The following is a 14,736-nucleotide window of genomic DNA, read 5'->3' as shown; positions in this document are numbered from 1 at the left end:
AGTACCCTCATCTATTTCAGTAAATCTCGAGGACGAGATTTTTCTCAAGGTGGGGAGGATGTAACAACTGTCACTAAAATCAATAATTAGGACGATAATTAGTCAATAAGAAAATCCTAATTAAGACACTCAAATAATTCTGCATTTGCCCAAAAATTTACAGAACAATCGGAATCAGGATCAGGGTCCCTAAAACTCAAGGGGGGCAAACCCTAGTTGAATAATTATCTAAATTAAACGTTGCTATGTTCTGATTGGCCCAATTGTTGAATCACCAAAGCTAGTCCCGAGCCTAGGCAGCCTATGAATTAGACTGCTTAGCTTACGGACCGCAAGGGAAAGGGTTTACGGTCCGTAAGCGAGTCTCAAAAATTGCTATAAATAGCCAACCTTGGGACTTGAACTGAGAAATGAAAACGACGTAAAGTTGCTGTCTGTACGTCGAGTTAAGGCTGTAATACTACAATAAACACACTGATGTGATGTAAAATACACATATTTGTCCCGTGTAAATTGTATAGTTTTTGTATAATTTTTATTTGTTTTATTTAGTTTTTAGTATTGGACTACATTATTTGGTGTTGTGGGACAGGTTCGGTGCAAATGGAGTGAAAACAAGTAATATGGAAATGACCAGCCAGTTGAGTGGAGTATGGCACCAGAGACCGAAGTAAATCTGCCGCTATTTTCTGTGAATGAGTCGAGGCCACTATCTCTATTTTTTATGTTAAAGGCCTACTCCAAATTAAAGATATTGAATGAATGAATGTTGTTGAAGTGTTCCACAAAAGAAAGAAGGAACGATTATTATTGTTGGCCATAAATACATGCTCCAGTTAATCATATTATGCGCATGGAGGCAATTATGGGACAGCCCTTATTGGTTTAGTGGGCGGCCTGTTTGATTGGTTTATGGGGCGGCCCAATTAAAAGAAAAGGGGATAGTGGTCTTCGAAAATAACAATTGGCGGCAGCAATATAGGGCACATAAAAGAGGTGGGCGGCACCTTTGTTTTTTACTAGGAGGAGGCGGCAGACAAGCACAAAGGGGGGATTGGTTCTTTCGAAACATCATTGGCGGCAAGAAGAGTGGGCGGCAGCAAGTGGAGGCAGCATAATATTTGGGCAGAAGGCAGTTGAAGTGGCACAAGAAAAAAAAAAAAGAACACGGCTGTTTCTTTGTCGCAAGAAGGAAAGAGACATTCGGTTCACGTGCGTAGCATTACGGGTTCGATATTAAGCTTATTTTCTCTAATCTTTTACATTCGAATCATGTTTTGTTTGATTTTTAGAACCAAGTTTGTCATGCTTTTGAATATTATGAGTAGCTAAACGTTGAAACTACCTAGGTTTTGATGAACTAGTTGATTGTAATGCATTTGTGACTTGATTTCGGTTAATTGGTGTGATTTACATGATTTGACTTTGATATTGATCTTGGTATTGCATGTTGGTGTATTTTAATTGATTTTTGGTTGATGAATTCAGCGGTTTAGGCACGAAGAAATTCCCCCTAAACTTAGAGTTTAATTTGAATCGTTAATCTTAGGGTTTTCGGTTTGGGTATTGTGTTGAGAAATTGACCAATTCAACTAATAATTAAAATTGATTTACTAAAACTTGCATCCTCATCTTTTGACTCGAAAGACGATAAAGGTGAGCTAGGTTATTTGCTAATCGTTGTTGGGTAGATTGGGTGACCGATAGCTCGGGCTCGTTTATTTCATCGCGTTTAGGGTTTCCTAGGATTTCAATAATCTAAGTTAGGTCTGCTTTGCGATTTTGGAACCCTCTCTCAACATCACTGTTTCCGAGGTCAAAGGGTTCTAATTTCGTAGGATTTGGTATCGATAGCTCGAGCCGGTCCGTTCTAGCACTTCACACTTAGTCCTGCTTTCTCACTTGGGACATCTCTAGCGGGGGGTCAATTGAGGGAAATAGATATTTAACCGTCATCACTGTCACACTAGCATTGCATGATTCTAGGGATTCTTTGCCTAGGTAGCCTTTATCTCATATATATATTTGATCACCATTCGTTCGCGTGCTTGTTTTGTCTGCCTGTTTCGTGTCTTGTGTTTGCTTTTAGTTATTAATTAATTATTAAAAACCATCTAAAAATCGAACTTAAAAAATTGACTATTTATTCGACAGAGGTTTATTATCTAGGGTTTGCATATAGTGTCCACGGATTGATATCCGGTCTTGCCATCTACACTACACTGCGACCGGTGCACTTGCCGATTGTGTGTGGTTTAGGTTGTGATTCCCTTTTAAAACTTGTTTGAATTTAATACACACATTTTCACACATCAAGTTTTTGGCGCCGTTGCCGGGGACACTGGCACTTTAGAGAACGACCCGAGTCGTCTATTTAGTTGTTTATTTGCTTTCATAGTTTTCCATTGCCTTTAGGTGCCTTTTGCTTGCAATTTGTGCCTTTAGGGTTAGATTTGCTTTGGTACTTAGATTAGATTTCTTCTCATTGTATGCACCACACTCGTTCACAGGGGCCACCTTCGTTTGCTGCTTTGTCTGAGCCCGAGCGAGATTTCCACGAGCACCTTCGCATTTCCCGAGCTAGTCAGGTACACACTTCATCTTCTACTTTCACTATGGGTGATACCGATCCCCCTCCTAGGAGAGTCGTCGCTGACTACGCCAGGCCGAACGCGGCCAATGCTCGTTCCAGCATTACCCGACCCGCTATCGGGGTTAATCGCTGGCAGATTCCACCCCAGATCATCACGATGGTTACGAACACCATCCAATTCCATGGACTACCTTCTGAGGACCCGAATGTCCATCTCTCGCGTTTTTCAGCTATCTGCGATACGTTCCAGGAGCAAGGTGTCACCGAGGATGCCTGCAAGCTGCGCCTATTTCCATTCTCACTCGCTGACCGCGCCCATGCTTGGTTGGAATCCCTTCCTGCGGGATCCATTACTACTTGGGCCGGTATGAAAGAAAAATTCTTAGGTAAGTATTTCCCTCCTTCCAAAACCGCTCGTCTGAGGAGCATGATCCAAGAGTTTCGTCAAAAGGAGGGAGATTCATTCTACGAGACATGGGAGCGTTTCAAGGAGTTATTACTCAAGTGTCCTCATCACGGATTTGAGGATTGGGCTTTAGTTGAGAGGTTCTATCATGGAGTGACGCCCACTACAAGGAATATGTTGAACACGACTGCCGGTGGCAATCTTCTGACCGCCAAGACACCTGATGAGTGCATGGATATGTTCGAGGATATAGCGATGAGTAGCTACGAGTTTCCTGAGTCTAGAGATTCATCCACTACACATAGAGGAGTGCACAAGGTCGATGAGGTCACCAGGATGCAAGCACAGATTGATGCTTTGAAGCAGCAGGTGAGTGATATGAAGGTGAGGAAAGAGCAGCTATGCGAGATATGCACAGGGAAGCATGACACAGCCGTGTGTCCTATTGCCCCTGAGGAGTCACCGGAGCAGGTGGAGTTTGTGGGTAATCGGAATCAAGGAAATTTCGGGGAGCGTTACAATTCGAATTGGAGGAACCACCCGAATTTCAGTTGGAAGAACAACAACCCACCGGGGTTTCAGCCGCGTCAGAGTTTGTTTCAGGACGCAGGAGCAGGAGCAGGGGCGAGTTCGGGTACGAAAAACCCGACGATAGAGGAGATGCTGAGGCAAAACCAGGATACATTAGCCCAGCAGACGCAGTTGCTGACACAGTTCATCACGCGAGAGGATACTCGACATAAGGAGACACAGTCGAGGTTCATGGAGCACGAGACCTTCATGAAGAGTCAGAGCACTGCACTACAGAACCTGGAAAGGACAGTGGGTTCGCTGGCCGATCAGCTGAACCAGAGGCCTCAAGGTGGTCTCCCTAGTAGCACTATTGGAAATCCGAACGCCACTGCAAAGGCTGTTACCACTAGGAGCGGACGAGGGGCTGTTGAGGTCGAGCCGGTAGTTGATGAGGACCCGGAGGTCGACGAGGAGATTGAGATGGAGACACCTGCTGGTAGAGTGCACCCTAGGCTGCGCCCAGCAAGTACAGCACAGTCCAGCGGGTCTCCAAGGGAAGAGAAGGAGTTAGAGAAGGAGCCGACGAGGGTGTACAAGCCGACACCCCCTTACCCTGGTAGGTTAGTGAGGGGTAAGGACGCAGAGCAGTATGGTCGTTTCATGGAGATGTTGAAGAAGCTGCATGTGAACATTCCGTTCGTCGAGGCTTTGGCGAAGATGCCAAAGTATGCGAAGTTTTTGAAGGATCTTCTTACGAATAAGAAGAAATTAGAGGATCTGTCGACTGTTACCCTGAGCGAGGAGTGTTCTGCCGTCTTGCAGAACAAGTTGCCGAAGAAAGTGTCTGATCCTGGTAGCTTTACCATCCCATGTCTGATTGGGAATCTTGCTGTCAGCAATGCGCTTGCTGACCTAGGTGCTAGCATAAATCTCATGCCCTATTCCATTTTCGCTAAGCTTGACCTAGGAGAGCCTTCCCCTACGCGCATGAGTATTCAGCTCGCCGATCGATCGGTGAAGTTTCCTAGAGGCATCGTGGAGAACATGCTAGTGAAGGTCGATAAATTCGTGTTTCCAGTTGACTTTGTCATCCTTGACATGGACGAGGACTCTGAGGTCCCACTGATTTTAGGTCGTCCATTCCTTGCCACGGCACGAGCACTCATTGACGTGCACGACGGCAAGTTGACTCTTCGAGTGGATGAGGATGAGGTCACATTCGACATTCAGCATTCTATGAGGCATACCCAGCAGCATGATGACACTCTATACTTTATTGATACTCTTATGTCACATGTGGGTGGCCTTCTCAGCGAGATTTGTGGGAGAGATGCGTCTGATACGCATGATGCTAGTATGGATGATCAGGGGAGTGAGGTCACTGAGCTGGATGTTGAGCAAGACCCTTTGTTGCAGGCTACCGAGCCTTCCCCTAGATTCAAGGTGTGTGAAGTCATCGAGGAGGAGGAGATCCCGAAGGAGAGACCGTCTGTTGAGGCACCCCCGCCCCTGGAGTTGAAGGAGCTGCCGTCTCATCTGGAGTACGCATTCTTGGGCGAGGGGTCTCAGTTACCCGTCATCATTTCTGCTGGATTGACGGAGGAGGAGAAGAAGAAGCTGATGAGTGTATTGAGAGAGCATAGGCAGGCTATTGCGTGGAAGCTGATGGACATCAAGGGTATTAACCCTTCGTTTTGCACGCACAGGATCTTGATGGAGGAGGAGTTCAAGCCGGTGGTTCAGCCTCAGAGAAGGCTAAACCCTAATATGCAGGATGTTGTGAAGAAAGAGGTGATTAAGTTGCTTGATGCAGGACTGATTTACCCGATTTCGGACTCTGCATGGGTGAGTCCCGTCCAGGTGGTCCCCAAGAAGGGGGGTATGACAGTGGTCGTCAACGATAGGGATGAGTTGATACCCACCCGGACCGTCACCGGCTGGCGAGTTTGCATAGATTATCGCAGACTCAACGACGCCACGCGCAAGGATCACTTTCCTTTGCCGTTCATCGATCAGATGCTGGAGCGACTGTCAGGACAGCAGTTTTACTGTTTTCTTGATGGATTCTCAGGTTATTTCCAGATCCCTATTGCACCAGAGGATCAGGAAAAGACCACATTTACATGCCCCTTTGGCACCTTCGCGTATCGACGCATGCCATTTGGGTTATGTAATGCTCCAGCCACTTTTCAGCGCTGTATGGTGGCGATCTTTCACGAGTTGATCGAGGACTCCATGGAGGTATTCATGGATGACTTTTCTGTGTTTGGGAGTTCCTTCGATCATTGTCTGCGTAATCTCGAGCGTGTGCTTATTCGATGTGAGGAGACGAACCTGATGCTTAACTGGGAGAAGTGTCACTTTATGGTTCGAGAGGGGATTGTGCTAGGGCACAAGATTTCACAGGCGGGGCTGGAGGTGGATCAAGCCAAAGTTGATGTTATTTCCAAGCTCCCGCCGCCTACTTCTGTGAAGTCTATTCGGAGTTTCTTGGGTCATGCGGGATTCTACCGCCGTTTCATCCGCGACTTTTCAAAGATTGCTCGCCCGATGACCCAGCTGCTAGAGAAGGATAGGCCATTCGTATTCGACGATGAGTGTTTGAGGTCCTTCGAGTTGATTAGGGAGAGGTTAGTGAGTGCTCCCATTCTGATTGCTCCCGATTGGAGCCTCCCATTTGAGATCATGTGCGATGCCAGCGACTTTGCTGTTGGGGCCGTTTTAGGGCAGCGTAGGGAGAAGCACTTCCATCCTATTTACTACGCTAGCAAGACCCTAAACGACGCCCAAGAAAATTACACCACGACGGAGAAGGAGTTGCTGGCAGTCGTATTCGCGTGCGACAAATTCCGCTCTTATCTTGTGCTGTCGAAGACCATTATTTTCACGGATCATGCGGCCCTTCGCTACCTGTTTGCGAAGAAGGACGCGAAGCCTAGGCTCATTCGATGGATTTTGCTGCTTCAGGAGTTTGACCTAGAGATTAGGGACAAGAAGGGGGCTGAGAACGTAGCTGCTGATCATCTGTCGAGACTGGAGAGCCCCGAGATAGAGAAAACTCGAGAGGATAGGATTGGGGATGAGTTTCCCCATGAGGCGTTGATGTTTTTGAAAGCCCACGAGGAAGGCTTTCCCTGGTTCGCTGATCTGGCGAATTACTTGTCTACAGGTGACCTTGTGGAGGGCATGACATATCAGCAAAAGAAGAAATTCTTTGCGGATGTCAAGCACTACATTTGGGAGGATCCGTACTTGTTTAGGATCGGTGCGGACCAGGTTATTAGGAGATGCGTGTTTGGGTCCGAGTCGCGCAGTATTCTGCGACATTGTCATGAGGGACCGACTGGTGGCCATTATGGTGCAGCGTATACCGCCAAACGCGTGTTTGATGCGGGATTTTATTGGCCGACCATCTTTAGGGACGCACATGAGTTTGTGCGCAGCTGTGATGCCTGTCAGAGGACAGGAAATATCTCATCCCGTAATGAGATGCCCCAGAACCCCATTCAGGTGGTTGAGATCTTTGATATTTGGGGTATTGATTTTATGGGTCCGTTCCCTATGTCGAGAGGGAACCGATACATCCTTGTCGCGGTAGATTATGTTTCTAAGTGGGTGGAGGCAGAGGCCTTGCCCACAAATGACGCGAGGGTTGTTGTGAGATTTTTGAGGAGATTGTTTGCTAGGTTCGGGACACCGAAGTCCTTGATATCTGATCGAGGCACCCACTTCTGCAATTCACAGATGGAGAAGGTCTTGAAACGCTATGGGGTCACCCATCGGTTTTCGACGGCCTATCATCCACATACAAGTGGGCAGGTGGAAAATTCGAATAGGGGGATCAAGAGGATTTTGGAGAAAACTGTCGGAAATAGTCGTATTGACTGGTCCGAGAAGTTAGATGACGCTCTGTGGGCTTTCCGTACTGCTTATCGGACACCTATTGGGACCACACCCTTTAGGATAGTTTATGGGAAAGCGTGTCATCTACCGGTAGAGCTAGAGCATCGTGCATACTGGGCACTGAAGGCAGTCAATCTTGACTTGCCAGCTGCGGGCAAGAACCGGTTTCTTCAACTTCACGAGTTAGAGGAGTTGCGCGATGAGGCGTATGAGAAGTCGTGGGCATATAAAGAGCGAACTAAGGCGTTGCACGACAAACACTTGAAGCAGGTGAAAGAGTTCAAGTGTGGGGAGAAAGTGCTGCTATACAATTCCCGGTTGAAGCTGTTCCCGGGAAAGTTGAGATCGCGTTGGCACGGACCGTATGTGGTTAAACAGGTGTTCCCGTACGGAACAATAGAGGTTGAGAATGAAGACGGTCAGAGGTTCAAGGTCAATGGGCATCGATTGAAGCATTTTGTCGAGGGACCGACAGAGGATCGAGAGGAGGAGGTGATTGACCTCCCCGTTATGAGCACGTGAGAGTTGGCTTGGGTACTCGGATGTTCGTCCGAGTTGTAGAGTTTGTATGATTTTTAGTAGTATTTATTTTATTTTTATCTTTTGTGTACATGAGTCTAAATTAGTTGGTTTGAGTCAGTTTTTGTCGTTTTTTTTTAGAGTCAGTACTCCTTTGGTTTTGCTTGTTTTTGTTGATGCAGGTTTGAATATGTACCACCCGTACTCAATCTCCATTCGGGTGAGTTTGGAGCTGCTTTTCGAATATCAGGCATTTACCGAGCTTGTCAGTTAGAGTCAAAGCCGATCGCGAAGGAAATGCTATACGATCGTGTACGGGTTCGGATTGATGACACGCGCAGCTGGCACTGATTTTTATCCTAACCAGCTAAGTCCTTTCCAATTCGTTATCTTTTTATTCGTATATAGTTTATTTTTCTTTCTTATTTATTTTTAGTTGTCTTTCATCCTACATTGGGGACAATGTAAATTTTAAGTGTGGGGATGGGAGACTACGTCTTTTTAGGTAGTTTTGAGTCAAAAAAAAAAAAAAACAAAAACAAAAAAAAAATTATTAAAAAAAATAATAATAAAAAAAAATCGAAAAAAAAGAGAGTTGGTTTTGCGAGTCCTGGTCTTTAGCGCATAGAAAACGGAAAACCTTTTCAAAACGTCGGTCAAAGCGGTTTAATTGTTGAATTTACGAGTCGGAGAGCACTTGTTTCTTTAAGTTGCGGGATAGTAGGTTGGTTGAATCGGTTTTCGGGAAGTAAAAGGGTTTGGGATGCCTAGGATAGCGGATTGAGCCGGAGAGTGATTGATTGTGCATTGTCGATATCGGTAGCCCTTATTTTCCACATGATAGTGAGATTTGAGCCTTACATGTCATATATATATATGATCACTATTTTCGTTTCATGTGTGTTTACCAACTTGTTGCATTACCTTAGAACTTGTGCGTTTTGATACAGTTTGAAACCTTCGGTTAAGGTTTAGCATGGATATGATAGAGGCATTAGGATCACCTTGTTTGTGTTACCTTTGTGTTTAGCCTGTTTCATCATCACCCGTAGATACACCACTTTGAGCCTAGCCATTCGTTTGTTACCCGTTTGTGATTTGATAGCCGGATCGTGATATGTGAGTATTATATTCGAAAAAAAAAATGAAAAATGAGAAAAAAAAAAAGAAAAAATGAAAAATGAAAAAAAAAAGAAAAAAAAAAGGGAAGAAAAAGTGTTTGTATTAAACTTGTGGGTCAAAGCGACCAATTTGTTAGTGTTTGGTTCGTGATTATCCGGTTTATCGTGTTTCCATTTGTGTTAGCCTATTGTGTTCGAATAAAGTAACCTACCCGTAGCCCTTACCTACCCAATAAAGCCCTCTTGATCCATGTTGAATCTTGACAATTAGGTGGAATTCTGATTGGCGTACAAGCTTATAATAGTATGCTTCATAGTTCGGTTTTGAGAGTTCACTTGAATTATCACATATATCAGCCGAGTGTCGAGTGAAATTGTGAGGGGTGTTGACATTGCATGATTGGTTGCTTGATGGTATGAAAAGCTTGATTAGGTAGGCCCGTTTTTATATAAATGTTATGATTCGTCAATCTTTTGAACGTTGTAAGTCTTGCGAAACTGTTGTGCTTGACGATTAGTAGTTCGCATTTAAACTTGTTCGAGATTTGCGTTTTTGTTAAAGTGGTTGAGTTAGACATGCTGCTTGGGATTTTGCTTAGGGACAAGCAAAAGGTTAAGTGTGGGGATATTTGATGTGATGTAAAATACACATATTTGTCCCGTGTAAATTGTATAGTTTTTGTATAATTTTTATTTGTTTTATTTAGTTTTTAGTATTGGACTACATTATTTGGTGTTGTGGGACAGGTTCGGTGCAAATGGAGTGAAAACGAGTAATATGGAAATGACCAGCCAGTTGAGTGGAGTATGGCACCAGAGACCGAAGTAAATCTGCCGCTATTTTCTGTGAATGAGTCGAGGCCACTATCTCTATTTTTTATGTTAAAGGCCTACTCCAAATTAAAGATATTGAATGAATGAATGTTGTTGAAGTGTTCCACAAAAGAAAGAAGGAACGATTATTATTGTTGGCCATAAATACATGCTCCAGTTAATCATATTATGCGCATGGAGGCAATTATGGGACAGCCCTTATTGGTTTAGTGGGCGGCCTGTTTGATTGGTTTATGGGGCGGCCCAATTAAAAGAAAAGGGGATAGTGGTCTTCGAAAATAACAATTGGCGGCAGCAATATAGGGCACATAAAAGAGGTGGGCGGCACCTTTGTTTTTTACTAGGAGGAGGCGGCAGACAAGCACAAAGGGGGGTTTGGTTCTTTCGAAACATCATTGGCGGCAAGAAGAGTGGGCGGCAGCAAGTGGAGGCAGCATAATATTTGGGCAGAAGGCAGTTGAAGTGGCACAAGAAAAAAAAAAGAACACGGCTGTTTCTTTGTCGCAAGAAGGAAAGAGACATTCGGTTCACGTGCGTAGCATTACGGGTTCGATATTAAGCTTATTTTCTCTAATCTTTTACATTCGAATCATGTTTTGTTTGATTTTTAGAACCAAGTTTGTCATGCTTTTGAATATTATGAGTAGCTAAACGTTGAAACTACCTAGGTTTTGATGAACTAGTTGATTGTAATGCATTTGTGACTTGATTTCGGTTAATTGGTGTGATTTACATGATTTGACTTTGATATTGATCTTGGTATTGCATGTTGGTGTATTTTAATTGATTTTTGGTTGATGAATTCAGCGGTTTAGGCACGAAGAAATTCCCCCTAAACTTAGAGTTTAATTTGAATCGTTAATCTTAGGGTTTTCGGTTTGGGTATTGTGTTGAGAAATTGACCAATTCAACTAATAATTAAAATTGATTTACTAAAACTTGCATCCTCATCTTTTGACTCGAAAGACGATAAAGGTGAGCTAGGTTATTAGCTAATCGTTGTTGGGTAGATTGGGTGACCGATAGCTCGGGCTCGTTTATTTCATCGCGTTTAGGGTTTCCTAGGATTTCAATAATCTAAGTTAGGTCTGCTTTGCGATTTTGGAACCCTCTCTCAACATCACTGTTTCCGAGGTCAAAGGGTTCTAATTTCGTAGGATTTGGTATCGATAGCTCGAGCCGGTCCGTTCTAGCACTTCACACTTAGTCCTGCTTTCTCACTTGGGACATCTCTAGCGGGGGGTCAATTGAGGGAAATAGATATTTAACCGTCATCACTGTCACACTAGCATTGCATGATTCTAGGGATTCTTTGCCTAGGTAGCCTTTATCTCATATATATATTTGATCACCATTCGTTCGCGTGCTTGTTTTGTCTGCCTGTTTCGTGTCTTGTGTTTGCTTTTAGTTATTAATTAATTATTAAAAACCATCTAAAAATCGAACTTAAAAAATTGACTATTTATTCGACAGAGGTTTATTATCTAGGGTTTGCATATAGTGTCCACGGATTGATATCCGGTCTTGCCATCTACACTACACTGCGACCGGTGCACTTGCCGATTGTGTGTGGTTTAGGTTGTGATTCCCTTTTAAAACTTGTTTGAATTTAATACACACATTTTCACACATCACACACACGATCACGAGGTGCTGCCACAATCAGGGTAATAACTCGATCGCTATTACGATTCAACGTCCGATCGATTATAACTATCCAACGATTGTCTGAGTGCTGCTCAAATTGAGTTGATACTTTGTTATTCATTGTGATTTCGACTTGAATGTTTGAGTGCTGTTCGAATTCGGACTATGCTCTGTCATTCGTTGTGAATCCATTGAATTATTGAGTATTGCACTTATTAATTGTTGTGAGGGTTTAATCTCGTGAATTGACGTAACTGCTGAATTAGTTACTAACCCATTTGTGTGTACATTGTTAATTAAATTAGGTTAATCACAGGCAAATCAGTAAGGCTTAAACTCTGCTCGTAAAATCTGCAATGTGAGTCATTCTCTTTTTATCAACTGTGTTACAAAACTCCAAGTTATTTTCAAAGTTATAATTACAGGGATTAAGTCTTTGTAATCACCAAGTTACAGCCGGTATGTGGGGTTTTGTATACATTACTTGATAATCTTCACCATTGGGGCAGCCAATGGGTGATATGACCATAATCACAGACACCACTGGACAGGTGGGCCAGTGGGTCGAGTGATAAAGTACCGTGGGTAGTTGGTTTGATATCAGAAACATTGTAATCGCTCTTAATACTGTGAATTATAACTAATGGATCGTTTTAGTAAAATGAATGATTCACTCAGTATTTCCCCGCTGACAAAACCTTTTTCAAACATGTTTCAGGTGATATGTTGTGAGCAAAGAAAGAGAAGTGCCGTGAAGCACTCCCAGCTTAGAAAAGTGGCTCAGTGTAAATAAATAAAAGAAACATGTTTTGAAAAATAAAGATTTCCCTGGGAAATCACATTGTTGTAAATATCGGGAGTTTATCCCTAAAGTTATAAAGCGAGCAGTTTAAATTACTGAAAGATCATGTTTTAAAAAGACTTCCGCTGTCGCCTTAAATTTAATTACCGCAGGATTTCTGTCCCGCCGCTCCTGAAACGGGTCAAACCGGGTCGGGGGCCGTGACATCGATCGAGCGGGCTGTTCGGTCGGCTGGTATATCCGATTGGACAGTCCTGTTCGATCGGCCGGTAGGCTCGATCGGCTGGGCCATTCGAGTGGATTGTTTCTTCCTCTGGTGTGTTTGTGTTTGAGGATTTGAACTTTTGAAGTTTTCGTTGTAGTATATGAGAACACTAAAATGTCCTTACCTTTCTGGTCAATCGATCGAACGGTCCGTTCGATCGGCCAGCTTAATCGATCGGCTGGGAATTTTGAAGTGGTTCTCAACAGGATGTCACTCGATCGAACAGACTGTTCGATCGGCTGGCATTCCCTACTACGAACGAGTTGTGAAAACGATTAAGTGTTGAAGCATAGTATCTCATGATCCGAATAGTAATGTTTACCAATCGAGTAGCGTATTCGATCGAACATCACTTCGTCAATAGCATACTTCATAAAAATTGAAAAGTGTGGAACCATGTGCTAGCCGATCGGCTGGCCCGGCCGATCGGCTGGTATGTCCGATCGGCTGGGCTGTTTGAACAGCCTAGCCGTTCGGCCAGCATTTCTGACCTGGTCGGCCTTTCGTCTAACACTTGGCTGTTTGTTCATTTGTTGCCATATAGAGGTAGTTTGATAACGAGTTGAACTATGATATCCTCCGTTCCTACTCGTTTCTTCGGCTCGGACAGGAATCACCCAAGTTCGGCCGATGAACGGTTCGGAACGTCGGTTTAGAGTTTAACCCATCGTCGGTGAACCTTGTATTTAGAATCCGGATCTTGAACCTCTTAACGGTTAGAATGATTAGTTAGCCGGTTCAAGCTCCGTTTCTACTGGTTTTAAGGTTTTGAGTGTCAAAGGTTGAAGAAAGTTGGAAGTTATTCATAAAAATGTTAAGATTTGTAAGAATCTTAGTTTGTTTATGAGGAAATTGGTCAGATCTAAGCTATTCATGGTTGAATGAGGCCAAAGTTTGGTGTTCTTGAAGAACACTATGATGACATCACCCAAGAACACTTAGATCTTGATGATTTCACGGTTAGAAATCGAGTTTTGAAAGATAGAAAGGTGTAGAATCATGCAATGATCGAAAACGTACAAGAATTAGAGTGAAAACTTACCGGAGTTGAGAGAAATCTAAGAAAAGGTGAAGAAGAAGGCTGGTTCGGTCAGAGCTTTCCAAAAATGGAAAGTGTGACAATGACAGCCCTATTTATAGGCTCCAAAGGGGGAAAGTGGCAGCCGATCGGCCAGGAGCTCCGATCGAATGGGCTGCTCGATCGGCTAGGAAGATGCTAGCCGATCGGCTGGCCTGTTCGATCAGGATGCCTCCTGTTCAATCCGCGACACATTTTGAGTATTTCGTGACGATTTTCGATGTTTCGATTTCGATGGATGATGATACGAATACGATAGAGTTCCTAGTCAAATTACTTTCAGTCCCAACTACTATATCTAGCATACAATCTTCTATAAGTCATGTTTTGATGTCGGTTTCGATTGAGTTCGATTCCCTTTCGAGTTTCGATTCGATTTTTGATTGATTCGCTTGAATACCACACCAAACATATAAGCAAACACGCACAAGTAACACATAGGGCACACACAAAAGTATAATAACACCAGAGTTCGCATAATTCGAGTCTCGAGTTCGATTGATGAATCAATTAGCTTGATTATTGATTGATTAACTTTATCGCATTGTTACTTCCTACTATTCACAGTCGTAAATCGGTCGCTCACAATGGACATACGTAGAAATGTAAAGTAAAACAATGTACTAAGTATGTGCTAGCATGCTATCAGTCAACGTACATAGCAGAAATGTAAAGTAAAACAATGTACTAAGTATGCTCACAATGGACATACGTAGCATAGAATGTAATGAAATCATGTACTATAATGTACTAATGAACATAACAAGCATATGATATGAAAGCATGAAAAGCATGAAAGTAGCAAGTAGGCACATGTGTTTCACCCCAAAACAGTTTGGAAAATGGTAAAAGAGGGGTATATGTACTCGCATATACACCTTGAAAGCATTTAAAAGATGGGGTTCAATGTACTCACTTGAGATTGCTGTGAAGTCCTTGTATAACAACCAAATAATGCTAGAGATCACGGATATCAAACGACACCTAATATAGGTAACTATGTTAATATACCGGACCTAAATCGGAGTATTGGATAGGATGAGGGTTCGTAAACC

The 14,736-nt window shown here is 43.4% G+C and overlaps 1 protein-coding gene and 1 non-coding gene across 2 annotated transcripts; one reads left to right on the top strand and one right to left on the bottom strand.

Moving 5' to 3' along the window:
* Positions 1 to 641: 641 nt before the first annotated feature.
* On the top strand, positions 642 to 10,643 carry LOC110890728. Its single transcript, XM_022138355.2, has one exon. It carries the CDS (start codon positions 2,490 to 2,492, stop codon positions 7,935 to 7,937), a length of 5,448 nt encoding a protein of 1,815 aa, XP_021994047.2. The 5' UTR covers positions 642 to 2,489; the 3' UTR covers positions 7,938 to 10,643.
* Positions 3,009 to 3,115, bottom strand: LOC118484384. The gene has a single exon (XR_004873495.1). It is a non-coding gene; the product is annotated as a small nucleolar RNA R71 (small nucleolar RNA).
* Positions 10,644 to 14,736: the final 4,093 nt, after the last annotated feature.

The sequence above is a fragment of the Helianthus annuus genome, chromosome 11 (assembly GCF_002127325.2).
Source record: "Helianthus annuus cultivar XRQ/B chromosome 11, HanXRQr2.0-SUNRISE, whole genome shotgun sequence".
Lineage (NCBI taxonomy): Eukaryota > Viridiplantae > Streptophyta > Magnoliopsida > Asterales > Asteraceae > Helianthus > Helianthus annuus.
Note: the sequence above shows the minus strand (reverse complement) of the source record. Positions and strands in the feature narration are given on the sequence as shown.

Bases quoted from the DNA above. Each gene is read 5' to 3' on its own strand.
- LOC110890728 (XM_022138355.2), top strand. From the start codon at position 2,490: ATGCACCACACTCGTTCACAGGGGCCACCTTCGTTTGCTGCTTTGTCT.